The sequence below is a fragment of the Ictidomys tridecemlineatus genome, chromosome 5, assembly GCF_052094955.1.
Source record: "Ictidomys tridecemlineatus isolate mIctTri1 chromosome 5, mIctTri1.hap1, whole genome shotgun sequence".
NCBI classification, from domain to species: Eukaryota; Metazoa; Chordata; class Mammalia; order Rodentia; family Sciuridae; genus Ictidomys; species Ictidomys tridecemlineatus.
This window is the reverse complement of record NC_135481.1, coordinates 169,960,728-169,979,543: the sequence shown is the minus strand read 5'-3', so window position 1 is coordinate 169,979,543 and position 18,816 is coordinate 169,960,728. Positions and strand designations below refer to the sequence as shown.

General features: G+C 41.8%; 1 protein-coding gene and 1 long non-coding RNA gene across 2 annotated transcripts in view; one reads left to right on the top strand and one right to left on the bottom strand.

Moving 5' to 3' along the window:
* Nucleotides 1-9,299, bottom strand: part of Fermt1 (FERM domain containing kindlin 1) — a 39,759-nt gene extending 30,460 nt beyond the window's left edge. Inside the window, exons 1-3 of the mRNA XM_078051431.1 lie at nt 8,751-9,299; nt 5,265-5,433; nt 2,455-2,688 (exon numbers count right to left, since the gene is read on the bottom strand). Coding sequence (XP_077907557.1) covers nt 2,455-2,688; nt 5,265-5,415 — 385 coding nt within the window. The 5' untranslated portion in view covers nt 5,416-5,433; nt 8,751-9,299. The remainder of the gene's footprint in view (nt 1-2,454; nt 2,689-5,264; nt 5,434-8,750) is intronic.
* Nucleotides 8,056-17,978, top strand: LOC144378058 (uncharacterized). The gene is made up of 2 exons (XR_013439560.1): nt 8,056-8,391; nt 9,444-17,978. It is a non-coding gene; the product is annotated as an uncharacterized LOC144378058 (long non-coding RNA).
* The last annotated feature ends 838 nt before the right edge of the window (nt 17,979-18,816 follow it).

Sequence of the window (18,816 nt, the reverse complement as noted above, 5' to 3'; positions counted from 1 at the left end):
CCCAGACTAAGATAAGCTCCCTTCCCTGCCATTCACCCAATATGTGCATTATTGCTGATCAGAATTGCCAATAACCATTACCACACTGAGTGGCTATAACACCAGGAACAAGCCAAGGGATGTGATGACCGAGGGTCCCTGGGCAGCATTCCTGGGTGTCAGTGCACTGGCTCCTGTTAGATTCTCTCATCCAATCAGTTTACACACTGCTTAGTACCAAAGTGGAGCCCAGCAGTGCAGTTTGATTCTCTCCCCAGTAGCCCGGGATGTCTGACTGACAGGTTGCAAAGCACACCTGCGGCCCCTCAGAATGCATGATTTATGCACAAGCCTAGAGATGAACCAAAAAGCCTGGCTAAAGGTGCAAGCATTAAACAAAAATCAATAGCAGCACCTCTATCTCCAAGTCCGTGATCTGTGTCCTCCCTCCACAGCCCCCGACTGACACACACGGGGCGGTGGGGGGGGGGGACCTCATACAACCTAAATGGATTTAGCTTCAGTTGATCAGATATAAAAAGACAATGAATGGAAATGTCAACTTCCTTCCTTGCCTCCTGGGTTTTACTGTACTGGGGCACTAAAAACACTGAGCTACATCCCCATCCCTCTTTAAGATAGGGTCTTGCTAAGTTGCTCAGGCTGGCTTCGAACTCAAGATCCTCCTGCCTGAGCCTTAGAGTCACAGGAATTACAGGTGTGTGCCACTGCACCTGGCTCATGAAGTGCTTTCTGCCCTCGTGCTATTGTACTGGCCCTCCCTGTGCAGCACTGGCATTCCCAATCCAACTCACCCTTCCCCTCTTTTCTCTACATCGTCGCCCCTTTTAAAACATCCTCTATTATTTTCTTATTACACTTATTGGCTATTATCTGCCTCTGCCTGCTAGGATGCAAGCACCTAGAGGGCAGGAAACCTAGCAATCTTTATCACTAATGTCTCCCCAGCGCTCAACACGCTGCCTGTCACATAGTAAGTGCTCAGTAAACATTTGTTGAATGATGCTGTTCACAGTTGAATGGAGGAGACAGATTCCTCAAGGATATATGATGTATTGGGTGTTCAAGAACTGATTTTTGGTCTTAGTATCAAACTTCTTTGATATGAACACTATCAAAAATAAACACTTCAAAAAAATATAAAAGGAGAGCACCTTCATAGACCCAGTTTTCCTCCTTTTATGGAATCTCAAAAAGAAGAAATGGGTTAAATAGTGTTGTCTCTATGAGTGTTTTACTTTGGGACACAGATCCATAAGGAATTAGGCTTCCATTCACAATTAGTGTACTTTTCTGCTTAAAATAAATCCCACTGGTAAATTGTGTGAACACAGCTATTTGCCGGAGTCAGGTGTTAGTGAAGTAATGGAGACAGCAGCAGCAGCAGAAGAAGAAGTGAAGATAAGTCAGCTCTTTCAGTGATGAAGGGTTTAACAGAAACTCTTTGGGGGGCGGTTTCTTTAATAATGATTTGAGCATAGTTTGAAGAAATGAATTTGAAGAGCAATCTTCATGGTTTGTCTCTTCTATCTATGAAGGTCTTCTTTAGTTTTTGCTCCCTAGATTTAACTGATTTATTTATTTATCTTTTGCCCCTATTTTTTTATTGGCGCATTCTTATTGTACATAATGGTGGAGTTTACTGTTACATATTTTCACATGCAAATGAGATGCAAACACATGCAAACATAACAACATAATTGGACCAATATCACTCCCCAGTATTCCCCCTTTTTGTTCTCTCCTCCCTGACCTGGTCCCTTACCTCTACTCTATTGATTGCCCTTTGAACTTCAGGAGAGTCTCTCAACTCTTCTTTTCCTTTTTACTCTACAAATGTCTTTAAAAAAAATTTTTTTTTAGTTGTAGATGCACACAATACCTTTATTTTATTTATTTATTTTTATATGGTGCTAAGGATTGAACCCAGTGCCTCAACACATGCCAGGTGAGCACTCTACCACTGAGCCACAACCCCAACCCTACAAATGTCTTTTTGAAACAGTTTTAAGCTGTATGGAAATGAATCTGATGTGGGTCAAGGATGTTCTATTTGGTTTAACTGCACTGTGATGGCTGCAGTATCTGGACTTTGCGGTGTACTTCCCAATAAAGCGGGTGTTTTCTTTCTTTCTTTCTTTCTTTCTTTCTTTCTTTCTTTCTTTCTTTCTTTCTTTCTTTCTTTCTTTCTTTCTTTCTTTCTTTTTTTTAGAGAGAGAGACAGAGAGAGAGAATTTTAATATTTATTTTTTAGTTTTTGGCGGACACAACATCTTTGTTGGTATGTGGTGCTGAGGATAGAACCCAGGCCGCATGCATGCCAGGCGTGTGTGCTACCACTTGAGCCACATCCCCAGCCCCTAAAAGCGGGTGTTTTCTAATCAGCCATTCGGGGTACGCAGAAAGCAGCAAACACTAGCGTCTAAAGGGCACAGGGGCCCCTGGGGTACTCACTCAGGCTTTTGCAGATGTCACTGACAGCCTTAAACACCACAGCCGAGAAGCTGACTCGCAACCTCACCGTCTTCATGTTAGGCAGCCGAAGGCGCAGCATTTTGTGCTGGGGGGTGAAGAGAAGCTTGGCATCTGCCTGAACCCCACATTTGTCCAGGGTCCAGTGGGTTTTCAGAAGCCAGCAATGTTTCTGTTCCCACCAAAGAGCAAAGTCTGACCAGTCTTGAGCTATGTCTACAAAGATGGAAGACACAATTAGGCAAAATGAGGAGAAGTAGAAGGAGCTCTGGAGGGTTCAGGCTCCCCCGGAATCCATTTCACTGTGAGTAAAACCTGGAATAAACAACCCTCTTTGGCTCCCCATCTCTTTTGATAGCTCAAGGCTCAACAATCCTTGGCTTCTCTACAGTCACCAAGGCCTGGCAGGGAGAAAACAATGTATGAACCCTCCCGTCATTTACATTTAAGTAGCAGGAAGAGCAGAAGCAGGACATTTTCATTCTTGACGAATGATGAAGTTATTTTTCCTAAAATCCCTCTGTGCCACTGTCCTTTCTGGAAGGCCAAAAGCATGTGCCTTTGTTTAATGCATCTTATTTCTCTCATAGAAATAGATCCTTATTCTGGGTGCAGCAGCGCATGCCTGTAATCCTAGCGGCTCGGTAGACTGAGCAGGAGGATTGCTAGTTCAAAGCCCAGTCTCAGCAATATAGTGAGGCCCTAAGCAAGTTACTGAGACCCTGCTTCAAAAATTAAAAAAAAAAAAAGAAACAAAAGGGCTGGGGATGTGGCTCAGAGGTTAAGCACCCCTGGGTTCAATTTGTGGTACCAAAAAAGAAAAAAAAAACAAAAACAAAACAAAACAGGAAATGGATCCTTACACTCCGCGGATCACAAGGGAATATCAACAGCCCCCAAAGTCCACACAGAAGTGCAGTAAAGCTGACATTTCCCTCTCTCAATAATGGCCCAGTCTTCTAGTAGCACCACAGTCCCATTTTCAAAACATCTACACCAAAATCAGAGTTGCATGTTTTCTCCCTCTCAACGTTAGCACTGATATTGAATCTTTCCTCTCCTTCAACACTGGCTTAAAGATGAATTCCTTCGTCAACCTTGTAGTCAATATTCAACCATTCTTTTGGCTAAATACAGGTTGCTAGTGTTTTTGTATGGATATGAAGTGTCTCCATAGATTTTATGCTGAAGGCTTGGACCCCACCGTAGCAGTGTTTAGAGGTGGGGATTTGGGCAAGTGACTGGATCCTGGGAGCTCTGATCTCATCAATGGATTAATCTATTGAAGGTTTCACAGCTGATTCTAGGTTGAGAACGTGGGTCACTGGGGCCAGGTCTGGGAAGGAGATAACTAGTCCTTATCCCCTTCCTTGAGCAAGTGGTTTTTCATTCTCTCTCTTTCTCTCTCCCTGTCTCTCTCTCTCTCTTTCCTTGAGACCTGAGGCAGATTCATATAATGAAATATTATATAGCAGGAAAAATTTTATATAGCAGGAAAATGAAATAACATGAGTGAATATCTCAGACGCAATGTTGGGTGAAAGATGTGTAAGAGTATATCCTGTATAATTACATTTATATGAAGTTCAAAAACAAGCAAACTTGTTCCTGTGATGTTGGAGGCCAGGATAGTAGTTACCCTTAGTGGACTAACAACTAGGAGAAATCAGATTTGGGGCATGGGTCAGGGAACAGATTAGGAAACAGGTCATGGTCTATTAATCTGGGTGATTAGTTACATGACTAATTGAATCATATCCCTATGATAAATGTACTTTTCCACATTTCAGTCAATTTCCTTAAAAAGGCTTTATCTCATTAGCATAAATAGGGAAGCTATTACCAAAGTCTTTTCATAAACAAAGGAAATAGAATGTCATCAAATTTTAGGCCTAATAATGTTGACATGGTGACCTCCTGATGTGAAGACTCTGACCCAAGAGACTTCGCTTTCTCTGTTTGAACAAATACAGTAGCAGATGATAGATAAATGTTTTTATAGTTTGAGTCTGAAATGTCCCCCAAAAGCTCACATGTTGAAGGTCTGTCCCCAGCTGGTGACAGTACTGGGAGGTGGTGGAAAACTTAGAAGGTGGTCTAGTTGTAGGAAGCAGATCACTGGGGGTATGCCTTTGAAGGGTTTATTTTTCCTGCTTGTTCTCCCCCCTCCCCCACACACACTTCCTAGCCACCACGAGGTAACCTCTACCACATGCTCCTGCCATAATGTTTGGACTTACCCCAGACCCAAAGTAATGGAGCCAACCGGCTGTGGACTAAAACATCTGAAATCACAAGCCAAAATAAACCTTGCCTTTTTAAAGTTGATTGCCTCAGGTATTTTGTCACGGTGACAGAAGGCTGATTAACACAGTGTTAAAGGACACATAGGCACCAAATGCACTTTATCATTGATCAATCAAGTATTAACAGAGAACTGATACAGTGGTTTAATGCCATGTCACCTAAAATCATCTTAGACATCACTGGTGGCAAGGACTTTGTCCATATGGAAGTACAGCACTCTACCTATTTGGGAACATGAGTTTGTCACCAAAGACTCAAGTTTTCGCAAAGGTGGTAGATTTTGTTTGAGGTTCCTGCAGGACCCATTATTTCTCTGTGTCCTGGAAGAGATTGGGGAACAAGGAAGAGGGCTGTGCTCTACAGGCAACTGTGAGATGAATGACCAGAAGAAATTACATGATCCGGCAACCTAGACCAACTATGCAGCAGTGATGTAGCAAAGAGCATTTCTACTACACAGAAACCATGGAGAAAGAGGAACTTACTGATCTTTTCTACCAACTTGAGCATCACACCCCCGACATGCAGGTCTCCGGACACTCTCAGTGTGATGTCTCTTGGCTCCTTTTCATTTGGATTGTGAACTTGGACCATGAGCTCCCAGGATGCAGATGCAAAGTCACTGGATGAGATCATAGTGGCACAGGCAGGTGTCTGTTGAATAAAAATGAGGACATAGATCAGAACAGGTGAGAAGGGAACTGGAAAGGGCTAGTAGATCCTGCAGAACAAAACACTTTTTTGTTTCTGTATTTGATTTTTGCCTGGTCTTCAAAAGATTCCACAGCGTTCCTGGTGTCCAGACATTAAATTCAGCATCTTAATAGTAGAGACAAAATGTCTTATAAAAATGGACCTAAATCACCTAAATTTATATATTTTATCTTTCTCTCTACATCCACACCTCCAGGACCCCTTGGCTATGTTTTGTTGTTTGCTCATTTAATACATCAATTTTTACTTTCCTTCTCTATTGAGTTTTCTCGGCTTTCTCTGAACTATTCCAACAAAAGTCAATTCTCCATGGTATATTTTTTTAAAAAAATCAACATTATTGAGGTACAATTCACCTAAAACAAAACACGCAGATTTTAAATGACATACAGTTTGATGTATTTTGTTGCAAGCAAATTGTACTTCAACAAAGTTGACTTTAAAAAAAGATTCCATTAAAACTTTTTTCTATCTTTAATAAATTTGTATTACCACATTCCTCCCCCAAATATCTGCATCTTCTGGCATGAAAGCTCAAATAAAAATAAATAAAAACACAGCAAAATTATTTCTATGTCAGCCATATTCTACTTTAAACACATATAAGTAAAGATATAGGCCATTAATAATCAGTGCCATGTATTTGATTTACTTAAATTACTGTATTAGATCATATAGAAGTTGATATGTAAATGCACTTTTGACCAAATAATTTTAAAACAGGGTGAGACACAAAAAAAGCTTACTCTTCAAATGGGGGTGGGAACTTCAAACCTCTTAGCTCAAAGGAAGAAACTAAGCAGTATCAACACTAAAATGTATCAGGGGTTATAGGAACATTCGAATCCAAAACTGGCAGGACTAAAACTTGAGATGTCAGTGTCTTTTAAATAGTAAGAAATGATACTACAAATCCTGGTTGTTTTAAGATCATTTAAATCATTATGAGAAATCCATGTTTTCATAAGGCCTACACTGAGAAAAACCAATGCACTCGTATTTCCACATCAGGGTTTCTTTTCTAACTGTAGGCACACAGATCCCTTGGGGATCTTCTTAAAATGTAGATTCCGGGCTGGGGATGTGGCTCAAGCGGTAGTGCGCTCCCCTGGCATGCGTGCGGCCTGGGTTCGGTCCTCAGCACCACATACCAACAAAGATGTTGTGTCCGCTGAAGACTGAAAAATAAATATTAAAGAATTCCCTCTCTTCTCTTCTCTCTCTCTCTCTCTTTAAAAAATAAAATAAAATAAAATGCAGATTCCATTCAGCTGATCTGGAGTAGGGCCCTGGGCCCCTGCATTTCTAACAGCTCCAGTGATGCTTTGTAAGGATTCTGGCTGTGGAAATGTATAAGGCAGTGTTCCTCTAGTGAGCAAACTCCTAGAAGGTTACAGGCACTCTGTTTCCACACTTAGAATGTTTCTCCCTGGAACTAGTAAGATGACCAATACATGCTCAGTGCCTAGCTGCTATGGTAATGTCCTTCTGAGGAGGCTCTGTGCTGCATATACAGTCTTATCACTTATCAGCTTTGACCCTGGGTTTTTTTTTTTTTTTTTGCTTTTAAAGTTTTTATTTATTTATTTTTTAGTTGTAGATGGACACAATACATTTATTTATTTATTTATTTTTATATGGTGCTGAGGACCGAACCCAGTGCCTCACACATGCTAGGCAAGCGCTGTACCCCTGAGCTATAACCTAGCCCCAGGAACACTGTTTTATAACAAATCAAATTGAACCTATCCACGTCATACTACTTTTGAGTTTATATGAAACTCCACATTTGTTAGCGCCAGGAGAATCTAGTTAAATAGAACAGCTCTGCAAACCTGAACAGGCTTAGAACAGATTTAGTATGTCTGAATCAATCAAGAGTTCAGAGTATTTCTGAATGCTTTATAACAAGAGGATTCAAAGGCGGCGATACATAGATACATATACCTTTCGATGCAGAGGTACACAGGGCAACCTCTTGCATAAGCAATGCCCTGAAGAGATTATATGAGGCCTCACTGTTGGCTTCTGTCATCATTAGTTTGCAGTATTATTTTCTGGGTAATGCATTGTTCATTAACTATTGTCCTTGAGTTACCACCTCCTTCACCCTCTGGGCAATTCCCATTTCTAAATGAGGAAACTCAGGCTCAAAGAAGTTAGGCTACTTGTCTGAAGTAACACAGGTTAGATAGTGGAGCCCAGACATTAATCCACATCTTTCTTACTCCTACTTGCCTACCACACTCGGAAATGTCCTGGGTAATTAATAGGAAAGATAATGCTTAAAACCACAGAGTGAAACTTTTCACAGCCTTTACCATGTATTTCTACCAACACAAATCTTTACCCAGTGGAGAGACAATAAAGACAGCCCCTTCATAGGTGATCTCACAACTTGGCATTGAAATGCTTGACTGCAAGAGCCTTATAATTTCTAAATTACTATGCTCTGAGCTTTCATTTTAAAATGTTTTGTACATAAAGAAAATGACCTTTCTTTTAAGGTGACTCCTTGTACATAAAGAAAATGACCTTTCTTTTAAGGTGACTCCCTGCCGCTGTTCCACGGACAATCAGACACCAGGTCTTTTCCTGACCTTGTTGATTAAAACACCCCTTGTATAGGCAATAGATGGTGATTTCCTTACAACGAAGTCCCGCCTGGTTCTAACCTGTTTCCCCCACATTCCTTTCCTATCGTTCTGAGCCTTGTGTTTTTGAATGAACTTCTCATCTGCAGCAAGTTGTTACTTGTTGAGAACAGCAAACTTTAGCTGGGGAAAACATATCTTAGGAGACCCAAACAAGAAACAAAACGCAACGGGAGACGTGCCTTTCCTGGTGAAGTTCAGCGGCCCTTCACAGAAAATGCCAGAGAGAAATCCAGGAAAAAGGGTAGGTAGTGGGAGATAAGCCCCACGCTTTCCCTGGAGGATCAGGTGGTGCTCAGTGTCTGAAGGCCATTTGCTCTGTTTGTCGCTAGCACTGCGGGGTCCTGGGGTGGGTGCCTGGTGGGCAGAAACCTGCCCCTTACCCATTAATGCTGCAGTACCTGGGACTGGACATAAAGTTTTTGCGCAGCCAGAAGCACAGGCCAAAGAAAGTGGTCGCACCCCAACGACATTATTTTCAAGTCAACAGCCGTTTAACTGAAGAGGGCTGCACCAGTGAAGGGGACAGCGGTCTCAAGACTCAGCAGCACGCATCAAAGCCTCCAGAACCCCTGTCCCCAGTTCTAAGCCCTGAGCACCCACCTTCTTTCCCGGAGCCTGTTGCGTCCAGTGTTGCAGATCCACACGTGAAAAGGTGCACCCCTAGAGACCAGGGCAGATACCACCCCAGGCGGGGCTGGGGACGGCGCTAGCGAGGTGGAACTTGCGGGGACAAGCAGTCGCAGCGGCAGTTCGGCTCGGATGTGGCAGGCAGGGGGAGGTGGCTTGGGTGCAATGGCGAAGCTGCTCGGGGACCTCCCGCAGAGGCTCGGCGTCTGCGGGCAGCCCAGCACCGCGCACCAGGTGCACCTTCTTGGTACGCGGCCCCCAGCTACACCGCCAAGGCCAGCGCAGCGGGGCAGGCGAGAGCACGCCTAGTCCCGGGCTTGCCTAGTCTTGCGGTCCAGGAGAGCAGGCACAGTCTACGGATTTTTTTTTTTTTTTTTTTTTTTTTTTAAGAGCAAAAGGTGGTAAAAAGGGTGCTTTGGGGCAAGATGGCTGGAGGACCTGGGACACGTGCTCACCCTGCGCCCTCTCCTGCTGCCTCTTATCCCTCTTTTCTTAGACTACCTCGGATTTTCCCAGCACCCCCCACCCCCACCCCGGATCGGCCCAGTGCTTGAAGTTTTGCACTTTTCCTTCCCTCAAGGTACACCAACTGCCCCCACCCCCTGGGTGTGCGCAGCTCTGGAAAATCCCGGTTTCCTGGTCAGAATAGCTTTCATTTTTTTAAAGAGCCCAGGAGCGCTTGTGATCAGCGACGTGGGAAAAACAAAACGATTCATCTCTGAGTAAGGCGTGATGCAAATCCTCAAGAAGATTTGATACCTAAGGATGGAAGATCCCCTGGTGACCCAAGGCCAATACTGGTGAGGCAGTCCGGACCGCGCCTGGATAGCTCATATCAGGCTCATCACTCAGTCCAGACTGTTAATTTCCTGTCGAATTTCATTGGTTTCATTCCCTACAAGTTGGTCTATCCAGTATAATATTCCCTTTGCTATTCAGATCATTTAAAATATTTTTTCAAGGTCTTCTGTTTTGAGATTATCATTTTGTATGACTTTATTTTTCTTTACACTAAGTGGGGATTGGTGGCTCTTAGTATTAAAGTATTGCTTTCTATTTCTTTATTCAAATCTCTCCATCTTACCTTTTTATTTTTTGGAAGTATGATGTGAGTTGCAAGTGTATCAACTCTTTTGCAATACTACTTTTATCTTTATGCAATACTACTTTTCCTCTTTTCAAAAAAAATTCTTAAATTTAAGATATTTTATCTCATATAACTTTTTGTTTTAAAATGTGTTGCATACCATAATTTTTCTATCCCAGCTTTCTTTTGCTGACTTTCATATGTAACATTCTTTTTTTTTAATTTATTTTTTTTATTGTTGGTCGTTCAAAACCTTACACAGTTCTTAATACATCATATTTCACAGTTTGATTCAAGCGGGTTATGAACTCCCAACTTTACCCCAGATTGCTGTATCACATCAGTTACCCTTCCATTGATTGACATATTGCCTTTCTAGTGTCTGATGTATTCTGCTGTCAGACCTATTCTCTACTATCCCCCCTCCCCTCCCCTCCCCTCCCCTTTTCTCTCTCTACCCCTTCTACTGTAAATCATTTCTTCCATTTGTATTATCTTGTCTTACCCCTCCATTACATAGTTCTTGATATATCATATTTCACATTTTGATTTAAGTGGGTTATGCACTCCCATATTACCCCTTATACAGCTTGCAGAATCACATCAGTTTCACTTCCATTGCTTTACATATTGCCATCCTAGTGTCTGTTGTATTCTGCTGCCTTTCCTATCCTCTACTATCCCCCCTCCCCTCCCCTCCCCTCCCCTCTTCTCTCTCTACCCCCCCTACTGTAATTCATTCCTCCCCCTTGTATTATTTTTCCCTTTCCCCTCACTTCCTCTTGTATGTAATTTTGTATAAACCTGAGGGTCTCGTTCCATTTCCATGCTATTTCCCTTCTCTCTCCCTTTCCCTCCCACCTCTCAACCCTGTTTAATGATGGTCTTCTTCTTGTGCTCTTTTTCCCTAGTCTGTTCTTAATTACTCTCCTTATATCAAAGAAGACATTTGGCATTTGTTTTTTAGGGCTTGGCTAGCTTCGCTTAGCATAATCTGCTCTAATGCCATCCATTTCCCTCCAAATTCTATGATTTTGTCATTTCTTAATGCAGAGTAATACTCCATTGTGTATAAATGCCACATTTTTTTTATCCATTCGTCTATTGAAGGGCATCTAGGTTGGTTCCACAGTCTTCCTATTGTGAATTGTGCTGCTATGAACATCGATGTAGCAGTGTCCGTGTAGCATGCTCTTTTTAGGTCTTTAGGGAATAGACCCAGAAGGGGGATAGCTGGGTCAAATGGTAGTTCCATTCCCAGCTTTCCAAGAAATCTCCATACTGCTTTCCAAATTGGCTGCACCAATTTGCAGTCCCACCAACAATGTACAAGTGTACCCTTTTCCCCACATCCTCGCCAGCACTTATTGTTGTTTGACTTCGTAATGGCTGCCAATCTTACTGGAGTGAGATGGTATCTTAGGGTGGTTTTGATTTGCATTTCTCTGACTGCTAGAGATGGTGAGCATTTTTTCATGTACTTGTTGATTGATTGTATGTCCTCCTCTGAGAAGTGTCTGTTCAAGTCCTTGGCCCATTTGTTGATGGGATTATTTATTATCTTATTGTCTAATTTTCTGAGTTCTTTATATACTCTGGATATTAGGGCTCTATCTGAAGTGTGAGGAGTAAAGATTTGTTCCCATGATGTAGGCTCCCTATTTACCTCTCTTATTGTTTCTTTTGCTGAGAAAAAACTTTTTAGTTTGAGTAAGTCCCATTTGTTGATTCTAGATGTTAACTCTTGTGCTATGGGTGTCCTATTGAGGAATTTGGAGCCCGACCCCACAGCATGTAGGTCGTAGCCAACTTTCTCTTCTATCAGATGCCGTGTCTCTGATTTGATATCAAGCTCCTTGATCCATTTTGAGTTAACTTTTGTGCATGGCGAGAGAAAGGGATTCAATTTCATTTTGTTGCATATGGATTTCCAGTTTTCCCAACACCATTTGTTGAAGATGCTATCCTTCCTCCATAACATTCTTATATCCTTATGCTTTCAGTCTGTGTCCTTAGATTTAGTAGCCTGTAGATTACATAGTTGTATTTTTTTAGATATAATTCTGTTATTCAAGCTTTTCGTTTTGATTGGTGTTATATAACAATGCATTCATAATTAAATGAATTTCTGAAAGTGGGAAAAGAATCTTCTGTGTTCATGGTGCAAATAATGAAATAGTGTCTATTATTAGTTACCCATACACTGATAAACTGACTTGGAAATTAACACTGTCAAAAAGGAAAATCTTATCCTATTTGGGAGCCTAAGGTAGGAGGATCACAAGTTCAAGGTTAGTTTCAGCAAACTGGAAAGACCCATGTCACAAAATAAAACATAAAAAGGGCTGGGAATGTAGTTCAGGGGTGGAGAACCCCTGAGTTCAATTTCTAGTACTGCCAAAAAAAAAAGAAAAAAAAAAAAAAAGAAAAAGAAAAGGCATGCCTACATTATCATGCCAGACATGAGTAGAGAAATATAGTCATAGTTCATAGTCTTTGAATACTAAAGGGATATAAATAAGTAGAAGGTCTTTGAAAGTCTCAGCTGCTTCAACTTGTTAAACCTAGTAGCTTTCTTCCACTAGTGCGGTCCCATTATCTTTGATGAACCTTTAAAGTTAAAAAAAAATTCTATGTATTCTATAATTTAGTCTGAGAAAACTGCTTGAAGGAGGTGGAGGGTTTTTTTTTTTTTTCTGATTGATGGTTTCATTTGACAAAGCAAATGGGGTACTACCCAATATAAAGGTCTCCATTGAGTCTTTAGCTAATAAATATCTGGAACTAAGTAAGAAATGCAACAGACAACTAAAAAGTATTTTTTATTTTCATCAAGACTTTGGGATGCACAAAATGGGCTGGCTGTATTCATGTGCAGGGAGAACATGTTTTGTTCTGCTGAAGGCGGAATGTGCTTATAATAGCTATGTTCTCCTTTCCAACTGCATGGATAACCAGCACTCTCAATGCCCAGGCAAGTTCTAAAATGTTCTTCTTGCCATGGTGGAAAGGGTGTGTCCTGATGTATCTGCAGCCCCTGGATGAAGAGGGTGAGCAAGAGCAGGGAAGAATAAAAAGAGCTTCACCAAAGGCTGTACTAGAGCCTTTGTTCATGATGAAGAAGCAAGAAACACAAGAGGCTCTCCTTCCCTCTGGGTCTCCTGCAGAGTTCCTTCCTTTTCCTTTGCCCTTTCTCTTTTGTTATAGTGTATCCATCTCAGGCAAAAGACACAAAGTGTGATAATTAGGTCTTCCTCCCTGCTAATTATAAAGTTCCTTTCCATGGAGATAATAGTTACCTGTTTCTCTGGACCCTTCCAGAGATAGTCTATACATGTAGATTATTTTTGCTTCTTAAGCAAGTAATAGAATTTCCAAACATTGCTCTGCATTAATGCTTTTTCACTGTAATATATTTTGGGTGATTGTAGAAGACAACAGTCATATTCATAACTGTCCACAACCCTTGGAATGTCCTTTTTAATATGCATGGAAATACCTATGTTTTCCGCAGTCTGGCTGGGCACAATTCAGGAGCCACTTGTCAAAAGAAACAAACACACACACCACACCACACCACACAGCTCTTCAGGAATTCCCTCAGAGCCCAACTGCCACTACCGCTTCCCACAAGCTTCTCAACCCCCCCTCTCAACTCCTCCCCACTCTCAACCCCCCCTCACTCTCCCCCTCCCCAACCCCCCCCCCCCACTCCTCCTGCTCTTGAGGCCAATCGGCTGGGTCTGTGGGCGGAGCCAAAAAAGTCCCCCAATGAGCAGCTCTGTGGTCTGAAAGGGTGGGGAAACAGCCCAATGAGCATCACCGCAGAGGAGCCAATCAGCTGGCAGCTAGAAGTTTGCTGGGGCTGCTGTGAGCCAATCATCAGCTGGCAGCTGGAAGTTTGCTGGGCCCCCCTGGAAGTTTGCTGGGGCCCCTTTGGCTGTGGCTCTCAACATATGATATGTTCTTATCCTAGTCCAGAAGTCAGAACTCACATTCCCTTGCAGCTGGGGCACAGGCCTGTGACCTAGGCGATTTCATTCAGATACAAAAGGACTTTAGTTTGGAAGTGAGTGAGCTTCCATTCTTCTGATGTGGCTGGTGGCATGAGTGAGTGAGTGTGAGGATGGTAGTGATTTTGTTAGTGATTTCCTTGAGGCTGACTTCCTGATGCAGAAGGCATGTGACATCACTGGCTGGTGGCAGTAGCAAGAGTAGTGAAGTCAAGGTCACATGCTGCAGTGGTGATTCCTCCCTCATGTCAGTTCTAAATATTGTTACAGATATTTCCCTTTAATTTTTTCCCATTGAAGTGCTGGGGACCAAATGCATGGCCTCAGGCTTGCTAGGCAAACACTCTACCAACTGAGCTACATTGTCAGCCCCAGACACTGTGACACTGTTCTTGATGCTTAGCTCCAAGTCTCTTTCTTATTTGTCCTCAAAAATTCTGTGAGTATTGTTATTATTTTTCACTCAATTATGTTTTTGCTTAACCTACCCTTGGTGGCTGTCAGGGTTCTGTTACATGTACCTGACACAGAATATCATACCCATAAGTGAGGTGAGGAGCAGATGGGACTTTGGGCAAAGAGGGGACAAACATTGCAGGGAGGAAAGCTGGTGGATTCTTGTTACGCAGCGGCAAATATTTGCTCAAACTACCATATAAAATACTTCAAGATGTGGATTGTGAGCTGAAGGAGGCTGGAGCATTAGGGAAACATAACCTGAATATTCACAATGTTGATTTGAATGGATGACTTTTTGCCTTTTCAACAGATTATTGATAGAGAGGATGTGCCTAGACCAGAAGCAAACTGCTGACGGGAGAGACAGAGACATTTTCCTTTGCCAGGGCAGGCTCTCTGCTATAGGTAGAGGTCCAACTTGACTGAGAATTCCACAATCTGGGCTGAAAGAATAAACTACCATTTTCTTCAAACCAAAGCAGGTATACACACCTGTTTGAGGCAAATGAATAGCAGACCTTTGTAATGCCATGATTATGAAGGTAATTGAAAGAGCCCATGTACCAGATGCATGGGTAGTGTGTGTTGTTCAAAACAGCCACAAGATCATCAAGGGAAACTTCCAGTATTCTCCAGTGTCCTGTGTTTAATTCTCATTATTCATGGTAGTTTTTTTTTTCATAAAGTTACTGAAAACATGGAATTAGCCAGTACTGACCATTGCTCCTAAGGGAAATATGCACATGTGTGTGCACACACACATTTTATATAGATTACAACTCTCGGTCCTACAAACAGCTCAACCTGGTAGATCCCCATCCTCTACCCCCATGGAGATTGAATATGGGGTCTCATGCATGCCAGGATATAGACTAATGATCTATATTCCTAGCCTGAGCTCCTTTTAAAAAAATGTTGAAGGATTAGAAGTGTTAAGCGGCTGGCCTGAGGTCACCTCACTAATAGGGGCCAGAATAGGATTCAAAATCCATCCAAATGGCCCCAGAGCCAGAGCTTCTTACACTATACTACTTTGGGCTCTCCATCTTCTGGTCACCTCTGCATGAAAGCAGAAAGCAGAGTGTTGCTTCAGTGGTGCATGAGCACAGTAGGGGCAACTCAAGATTTTTTCTACCAACAGCAAAAGCACCGTGAGGATGGGTTTTGGAGTTACAAATAAAATCTAGTGGAATTTTCTAGTCATGAGGGTGGACTATATAAAAAGCTAAAAGAATTAAAAATGGCTGCCCTTGGGGGACACTGGATAGGGAATGAGAGGACATTGAGTATGGAACTGTTACTTATAATCAAACACAAGGTTTAATTTGTCAAATCATTTAAAGTAACTAATTTTTCAAAAATATCTCACATCACTGCTTCTCTCATACTTTTCCTTCTCCTTCCAGTGGAATGGTAAGAAATGTGATCTGCTGTTGTTGGGTATCCTTTCCCCAACCAACTCATGAGGATCCCAAGATTATTCTAGGAAAGTCACAGCATTCTGGAAGGGGGTCTGTTGTCTCCACTTCCCACTGGTCTCTGAAAGTCTGTCTTCTTTAAACACGTACTTGAAAGAAGTGTGTTTCTTCTGAGCTCAGTTCAGAGTTGAGGCTAGCCCTATGGCTCCCAAGGCACACAATGAGCACCTCTTTGGCATCTTCATTCTGGGAAGGGGATAGATAGTTCCTGAGGTGGGAATGGAGGCAGATAGCCCCAATTGCTTACTTAGAATTACATATGGCCCAGTTGCTTCCAATCCTTGATGACCGGGAGGGTGTGAGGTGTAGCCTGCAGTGTCCTGGGTCACCTAAGCAGCCATTTATAAGGTAAGCCTTTGGTGAGTTCTTTCTATGTGACAGGCACAGTGCCTCATTCTTTGCATGCATTATTTCATAACTTCAGGTAGCATTTTACAGATGAGGAAACTGAAGCTTAGGGAGTTTAAACAATTTGCCTGGAGTTGCCAGGCTACTAAATGGCAAATTAAGGGTTTGAATTCTCCCATTTAACTTCTAAACCAAGGGCTCATAAGACTGTCTGCACACACATGCCATTTTCCAATTACATCTGGTTGGGAGAGGTCCAGTTTATGGCAGAGTCTGAAACTTTATTGTCACAGTGAGGGCTTTGCCTCCCTGGATGGTTAGCTCTGTGCTTCCTGCCTTTGTTTAGACTGTTCCTTGCATCTGGACTGCCCTCCCATCCATTCCTAATGTGCAGATCTTCCTTTAAGACCCAGCTCTGCAGGAGGCCAGACTGTGACAACAGTAGTTGGAGGAAGGAGAAATTTTAACTTTGAGTGGAGATTGACCTTTTAATTATTACATGGAACTGGACAATCTGTTACTAAGCAGATTTCCCCCCAAAGGCCAGCCGTGTCTGGAGCACGGCTCCAGATACAAGAGGCCCAGGTGAGAGCCGTTCTGATTTTCTTCGGTGGGATAAAAACCAATATCCCCTTTTTCTGTCTCAAAAGGCAGAAGGGGAAACAAAACAACAACAACAAACATTTTTAATTGTACTCCATGATCTTGTTCGACCAATTTACTTGTGATAGAAATATATTTTAATCATTCTTAATGTAATTTCAAAGCTTTGTATTGTTCGTATGTACCCACTTTATTTTAATCCATTGAATCTACTGTTTCAAATTATCTCCATTTCCCTCCAACCTAACACTGTGCTAAATCTTTGTGCAAGTGCTTAATTGCTTCCTTATGACTTTTTTTTTTTTTTTTTAAACATGTAGGATTACTCGGTCAAAGATTATGGGTATTTAAAGGGTTTTGGTGTGATTAGATTATCTTTTTTTTGTTTTAACCAAAAAGATTGTACTCAGTAATATGCTCTTTAGCAGTATGTCAGAGCTCCTCTGAGATCATTATGTGTTGTTATCATGCGCTGTCTTTTACTAAAATTTGAAGTGTTCTGCCAGGCCTTTGGGTTACACAGCTTTGGACAGGTAAGTGAGATTGCGTGGGAATATATGGCGCACAACTGAAAATATAATATGCATGTGTTTATTGCTTTACGGTTTACAAAAAACATTTTCACATACCTTAGTTCAAGGCTTTTCAGACTGTAACAGGTATATGAAGCTCCTGAGGACCTTATTAAAACGCAGTTTCTGACTCTCTAGGTCTAGGATGGGACCTGGGAATCTGCATTCTAGCTCCCAGGTGATGCCAATGCCACTGGTGTGCAGACTACATTTTGAAAAACTAGCCTTCATTCATCAGAGTTCCTATAATAATTTACCCAGGTAGATCTTATCATCCTTATTTTAATGAGGAGGAAATTAAAACCCAGGTTAAGTAACCTGTCTGCAATGCTAACCATGCAGCCAATTTGGAGCTTGTTTTTCTATTCATTTTATTTGTTCCTTCACTCACTTATTTATTTATTTTTTTCAGATGCATTGTAGGTGAAATCAAGTCATTGCTTTGTGAAACTTGTCTTCTATGAAGAAGACCAAAAGTCAAGTATGTTGATACAAATAAAACCTAATTCCAGGTAATAAAAAAAATATTTTAACAGGGAAATAAACCAGGGTAAGGGGTTGATTATAAACCAAAAGAGTGTTCTGAAGCTAAAGTTTACTGCTTGCTTCTCCTCAAATAAAAGATTCACTGTTGCCCAGCACTTGTTGGTTCGTGTTTGGTTTTCACATTCATTTCCCAACTTAATTCTTACAATGACCCTGTGTTAAAGGTAGGGCAAAGACTGACATAGTCTAAACAGGTAAACTAGCAAAGCTTCTTCAACTAAAACACAGAGGAAGAGCATCACCTCATTAAACAAAGGAGACTGGAAAAAGCATTTTGCTTTCTCCAAGTTTACAAAGGAGCACTTGGTCTCTTCTTGCCAAGCTTCAAGGCTGATGGAGAAGGGGATGTGGGAGAGGTTGGGAGTGGGGTCGTCTGCAACAAATTGAGCCTCTTGTCTTGGAGAATTGGGTCTAACTATTTAGGATATTTTGTTGTAGGCAATATAAACCAACTCAGTATCAGAAAGGGAATAAACACAAAATTAAAAAGAGCTTATGGAAAGGCTATTGGGACTTGATCCACAGAATTCAAGAAAATCTCCAAGTCAGAGTTTGGAAAGCACAGAAATTAAGGAAAATCCGTCACTTAGAGTATCCTCGTAGGCTCCGTTTTTGTAATGCATGGGTTTCCTGAGTCAGCAGGCTTCACATGTTATTAGTGGACTTGTGTCCCCCACCAATGATATGCTGAAGTCTTCATCCTTAGTACGTCTGAATATGACCTTATTTGGAAATAGGGTCTTGTAGATGTAATCAAGAGGAGGGGAGGTCATACTGGCAGAGGATGGGCCCCAAGCTAATATGACTTCTTCCTCGGCCACCTTCTTCCTGTGTTCCTCATGAACTAAGTATCTCCAAAAGAACCCACTTCCAAAATCCATCATGTTAGAAATTAGACTTTTGTTTTTTCTTGTACTGGGGATTGAAACCAGG